Source organism: Rhea americana, unplaced genomic scaffold (assembly GCF_003343005.1).
Source record: "Rhea americana isolate MKP2758 unplaced genomic scaffold, rheAme1 scaffold_228, whole genome shotgun sequence".
NCBI classification, from domain to species: Eukaryota; Metazoa; Chordata; class Aves; order Rheiformes; family Rheidae; genus Rhea; species Rhea americana.
Genome location: NW_028186344.1, coordinates 216,299 through 222,495, shown reverse-complemented (window position 1 = coordinate 222,495; position 6,197 = coordinate 216,299). Strand labels below are relative to the sequence as shown.

The window sequence follows — 6,197 nt, the reverse complement described above, 5'->3', positions numbered from 1 at the left end:
GTGTTACCTGGGGAAGTCAGAACAAGTAAAAACACATTGAACTTCAGGGCTCTATGAGGCAGTTGATCAAGATCAGTGCTTGCTCATTTTCTCCCTCAGACTGTCTGCCTTGGGTTTTTGTTTTACCATTCGAGCAGCTCTTTCAATTTTCTTCCCTTTTTAGCTTTAATATCAGAGCCGGCTTTGGTCACCATGGCTCTGGGAAGAGCTACTTATCTCCCCGTTGTTGATTTTTTACAGTTCGGCCGCCTTTGCTTCTGGGTAGCTTCAGAAATGCTTTTGACTGGGATTTAACCGACAGGATCAGTTCGACTTTTTGTGCAATTTTTTTTTATGGCTCAGTCCATTCTCTAGATCATGCACAGAAACTTTCGGAAGTGGATTTTCTACGTGTTTCTATGCTTTGGAGTCATCTATGTCAAATTAGGGTAAGTTCTTGTGCACAACAAATCTCCTTTAAGTCTTTTGGGTCATGTTATTACAGACCTGCGAACAAATCTGTTGCGGGGGGGGGGGGGGGGGGGGGAGAAAAAGAAAAAGCGCTTATTGCGCTCTCCGTCGTGTGTCCGAGGGGGCAGCCCCGCGGAGGACTGTGCTGCTGGCCCAGGCTGCGGGCAGAATCGCTCGGCGAGCGAGCGCTGCCGCCGCGCTGAGCCTGGAAGGAACCGACTGCGAGTGGGTGATGACGGAGCCTTTTATTTGGGACTCTGCTTAAGCGAACTTAAATATTATCTCTGGCGTACAGCACATACACACACACACGCACACACACACAAAACCTGACAGTTAACTCAGCCGCTGCTGAGGGGACAATATAACAGAGTTTAAATACAAAGAAAAAGGGGGGGCGGAGGAGGGAGATCTCTGCTCTGAATCTACGCTCGGGGATTTGTTTTATGCAGGCCTAGACACAATTTGCGCTTCTATCCATCACACGGACGTGTTGAAATTAGGTTGACAACTGGCCCGGCTACCTCGGCGGTAAGGCAGCCAGGCAGCGGGCCGGCCCCGGGGCGTTCGGCCGGACCCTGCCGCAGGGGCCCGCTGTGGGCTCCGCCGGCCACCTCGCCGCGAGGGCTGCGGAACAGCCCGCCGGTTGCTCCTTCTTATTTCACCGCGGCCACCTAGTTATTTGGGTTGCCAAGTTTCATCCTCCGTCTCTCCCACCCCCCTTACCTGTATGCCCTTATTAATATTGCTCGTCGCAGTAGGCTGACTTGAGTTGAATTTCCACATTCCTGAGCCCCAGCCGAGTCCTTACCTGTCGAGCTACAAACTCTTATGTTAAGATCCTGTCTTTGCGTAGCTGCATTTTTTTTTTTTTTTTTATGATCAAGAATGCATAAGGTGAGTTGCAGTCTCAAAATGCTTGCTTCCCACCTCGAAATCAATACGGGGAGGGGGATGGGGATGGGGACGCCCCGAAAGGGCAGCTCGCCGAGACGAGGAGCAATGCCCGGGAGGGCTGGGCCAGCGGCGCAGCCCCCCGCCCCGGGCAGGGCCGGCGGCGGTGGGGTGGGCGCGGGGGCGAGCGCGGCGTCGCCAGGATCTGCCGGGGCCGCGCAGCGCCGCCGCCGGCGGGGGCGCAGCCGCTGCGCGGAGGGCACAGGGCGGGATGCCACCGCGGGGAGCACCCGGCAGCCAAGGGGTTAGGAAAAGGCCTCTCGCCGCAGGGTCCCCAGCAGGTTGTTCGGCGGGCAGCAGCCGGGCTTTGCTGGCGTTTCCGTCTTCGCTTGGTTTCCTCGATACGGCTTGGAGCCCGCCCCCAGCGCCACAGGTGCCGGCGCGGCGCACGGCGCTGCCCCACCGGCCATCCGCTGCCGGGCGCCCGGCCGCGGTGCGGGGCCCGCGTCTGTGTCCGTGCTCCCCCTACACCCTGCCCGCACCCGTAAGGCGCCTGCTGCAGGCAGGACGGAGTTGCGGGGGGAGGTTTCCGCGGCGCTTAATACCCGCACTGCCCTGTGCTGCCATCAGCAGGGCCCGGCTCTGTCACTCTCCAAGCTCAGATTTACAGGGATTTAAATGTGGAGTGGATTTGATGAGGCTGCGTATCCGTAAACTCAGTGCTACGGTGACGAGGGCACCCCATCCTCTTTGGTAGCAGGAGGACTTCGTGTAACACATCCCTCTCGGAGGAGCAGACCAGCTCAGAAAAAAGGGGTTGCAAAATACGGGTATTGTTATTCCATTTCCCTGTGGTTTTATTTCTAAAGGAACAGAAGTTTGGGCATATGATACAGTCTGGAAGGCAGACTTCTTTTCGAAATTGAGTGCGGCTCTTTTAGAAGGGGGTTCAGAGCAAAAAAATTGCAAGAATGCAGTTGAACCTAGCCTGGAAGTAAAACCGAGTGGACAGCAGAAACAGTAAAAGCCCTCATAGAAACCCCATGAGATCTATCACCATGCCTGTAAGGCGATGAGGATACTTCACTTTCTCTGAACAATAAGAGAGAAATTTGCTCTGAGATCCAGGGCTACTTCTAGACTAGACATGCGGGATGCAATTATTTCCTCTTTCATCAGCCACTGGAACTACCATTTTGTTGAAACCATATCCTTTGAGTGTAATGATACCTTTTCTAGGGAGCTTTTTGCATAGAGAGGGAGAGATGAAGTGAGATAAAATGTAGTTTGTCTTCCAATGCATTAGCTTTAATTTGCAGGGTGAAGGAGAGCGACATTGTGTCAGCAAGAGCAAAGAGTTCAGATTCTGCAGTTATTTTACGTGCTACGGAGGACATGTTCATAAAATGTGGTGCAAGCTCCACTTTCTGGCTGGACAGTAGCAAACAGGAGTCTAAGGGGAGAGGACGTAAAGCAATGCACAAGTGTGCACCCAGCTGTTGAAAGGGGACATAGCGTGACATGGCAGGGTCCCACTGTTAGTTTGGTATAAAGCAACTGCTATTCCAATTAGGAGGTGAGAGTCGGAGAGTCCCCAAGTAGAGAGTCCTCCCTCACACCAAATTCCCATCACTTTCATGTCTGTTTTATATCCTGAGGCGGGGGTGGGGGGTCTTGCCAGAGAGAGAGAGAGAGAGAGAGGCAGGAGGTGGAGAGGCGGGAAGTAGCCCTTAATATTTCCCTCGACGATGAGGCTGTTCCCATGCTACTTAACCCAAAGAAGGGGACACGGGGGATAGCTGCGGTAGTCTCCACGCTGTATTTTAGACACTATTACCTTCTGATGGCAACCAGCAGCAGAGTAGGAGCCCTCAAGGAGGAAACTGACTTGCAGTTTAGATCCGGGCACTAAAACATAGAGCCCTTGCGACCCTGCTAGCGCCAAAACTCTCCTCGAGAAAATAGATTAAATCAAATACTAACCTCAGCTAGCAGCAGGATTGAAACAGAAATGTTCCTGCGAGGATCGCGGAGCAGATAGCTCCAGTTTCATTAATAAATGTCTCGAATGTTAAAAATCACAGCTGTCCCACGGATGCAAATCGCCGCGGATGCTCTGAGGCTGACTGATGAGACCATTGGAAAGACAGAGCCACGGGCTGTGCCCACACCAGGGCTCTGGGGCAAAACACGCCGTTTCCCTTCATTTCTGGAGGGAAAAAGGGGGGGATTAGACCGCGCTAGGGGAAGTGGTGACGATCCGACTGCAGAGGGAAGGTCAAGGCGCGGCACCAGGGATGCTCGAGGGCTGAAGGAGGTGGGAGCGGGCACTTCCCAGGGAAGCAACGAAAGGCGGCTGGGTCTCTTTTGGGGGGAGTTGGGGAAGAGGAGCGGCGGSGGGGGGGGGGGGGTCTTGCCTTGTCTTTTGCGGCGTTTGCCGCACGCGCCAGCGAAATCCCGCTGGCCTTGCGCCCCGCCGAGGCCGCCGCGGCAGGAGACCCCGTCCYGCCCCGTCAGGGCAGAGATGCCGCCGGGCCACAGCGGCGCCAGGCGGGGCAGAAGCGCCTCGACGGCGGCCTCACGTGGCGAGTGGGGTCCGAGGGGACCCGGGGCCCGAGAGGGCCTGGGCGAGCCGCGCTCAGACCCGCGGTGCCTCCAGCCTCCCCGCACCTTCCGACCAGGGACCCGCTCCCCAGCGCCCCCGGCCGCTGCAGCCGCCACCCGCGTCCCGCACGTTTCTCGCCAGCCAGACGCCCACTCGCTTTAACCGCTCTTCCTTTGCCCTCCTGCTTTGCCGTTGCACCAGACTTCAAACTCCGCGAATCTAAGAAATACCCCGTTCCGACCAGACAGAAGAGCGGTGCTTCTCCGCCGGCCACTCCGCCGGTCTGCGGCAAGACAGAAACGAGCTGGCGATGCATAGATCAAAGACAAGGGAAATACTTCATTCGCACCTGCTCGTCTTCATCTGCTCTCTATCGCATGGTGTCGGCAACCATTTCATTGCCGCTCTGCCTCTGTTTTATCTAGGATTTGTACGTTTGTGGAAGAAGGAATGACAGATGCTGAAATGCCCATATTAGGTGTTACCAATAAACTGTCGCCTAGAGTACCACACCATTTTAYTGACGGGGATATATTCCGTTTAAAACGCGACAAGTGCATTTCTCGCTGTCTCACACTGACATGCATATGGAAAGAAGTTGTACAGAATTTAATAAGCTATTAACATTCTTATATTTTCCATATTACGTTTTCTAACTTAATAACTGGCCCAACTCTTTAGAGTAAAATCTATCTTCCCGAAAGCAAACGGTACTATTGCTTTATTCACGACAATTTTACTCCCTCTACATAGTTCAGCTCTGGGTAAAATCAGCTTCGTTCCAAAGTTACGGAGAATGGCAAACCGTGTTCGTTTCAGCTAAACCAACTCAAACTCTATCAGCCACATTTCGAAGTTTTCCAGCTCCAGCGTTTACTTTTCATTTTTAGAATTCATTTTTCCCCTCCGAGTACATCTTTAAAAGCGGCTGCACATTTTAAAATATGTCTGAAGCCAAACAAATGGGAGAAATAAAACGTCAGAAATTGGTATTAGTTCTTCCAGTTCACGTTCAGCACAGCTGCACCGATTGCGTTTTAAATATCTGATAGGGAAAACGAGCACACACATATATAGTATATCTATCTATCTGACTACAGATACACACATGCATACACTTAAAGAAGTATACAGAAATACAACGATTCACGGATCTGAAAGAAGAATAAAGAAATCAGATGATTCTAGAATCTAAATAATTGTAACAAGGCTTAATCCTCCATCCCTTATTAATCAAGATTAACGTTTTCCAAAATGATGTTAACTGAACAAGCATGTGCTCCTCGATTTGCAGACGAAAGGCGTTCAGTGAAACAAAACCCAGTAAAGACTCTTAGCGTAGAGTCAGGGGAAGACAACATTTTTATATGAATTCTGTAATTTCAGTCCCTTTTGACAGGCTATTTCGTTGCGTCGCAGAGACAGCTGTGCCTGTGCGGTGGGACCAGTTAAGTAGAGGAGGTGTTCCCAAGATGCTTGGAAGAGTTTGGCCAAGAAAACTCCTTCAGTCATTAGGGAAATAACCGGAGACGAACAGTTGCTAACCTTAAGGAGCGAGAAGGTTTCAGAGTCCAATTCTGGCTGGCATTGCATTAAATCGTCTACGATGCACATTGCTCTTTCGAGGGTTGTTGTCAAACCCTAACCCCTGGCAGCCGAAGTGCAAATCTTCCCGCCAGCTCTCTTGTCACTCCAACTTTTCTTCCGACAACAGCAACAACAACAGGACAAACACACAACGAGGCGAAGAGGAAGAGCGAATCGCTCCCGCTCCGTTTCGCTGCCGCACCGTTTGCGGCTCCGCTGAGCGAAACGCTCCCGGGGCAGATCCTGCCGCCTGGCCCCAGCCCCAACCCCTCTCTGCGGCCCCGGAGCGGCAGCAGCCTGGCGCAAAGGGAACGCACAGAAGTGAGAACTAACCTGTGGGGAAACGTCTCTTCAGCCTTGCATCTTCTAGAAAATAAAAAGAAAACGAAAAAAAAAAAGAAAGAAAGAAAGAGGGAGATAAGGAGAGAAAAGAAAAGAGAAAGCGGTTCTTGTCCCGGGGGCAGCGAGTGGCGGGAACCCAAGAAACGCTCTCAAACCCCGGTTCCTTCATACTAGCCCCTTTCTTCCCCTTCTCTCACGCGAAATCCAACCCCGCCAGGAAGCAGCTACGCTTGTGTGTAGGTCTTCAATTCTCACTCCGGCAGGCTACGACAACATATATGGTCTTTTTTTTTCTTTTCTTTCTTTCTTTTTTTTTTTT

At 52.2% G+C, this 6,197-nt stretch overlaps 1 protein-coding gene across 1 annotated transcript in view; it reads left to right on the top strand.

Annotated features, from left to right (window-relative positions):
* The first annotated feature begins 345 nt into the window (after positions 1 to 345).
* WNT7B (Wnt family member 7B) overlaps positions 346 to 6,197 on the top strand; it is a 94,142-nt gene continuing 88,290 nt past the window's right edge. Inside the window, exon 1 of the mRNA XM_085305882.1 lies at positions 346 to 428. Within this exon, the coding sequence (XP_085162008.1) occupies positions 358 to 428 (71 nt within the window). The 5' untranslated portion in view covers positions 346 to 357. The remainder of the gene's footprint in view (positions 429 to 6,197) is intronic.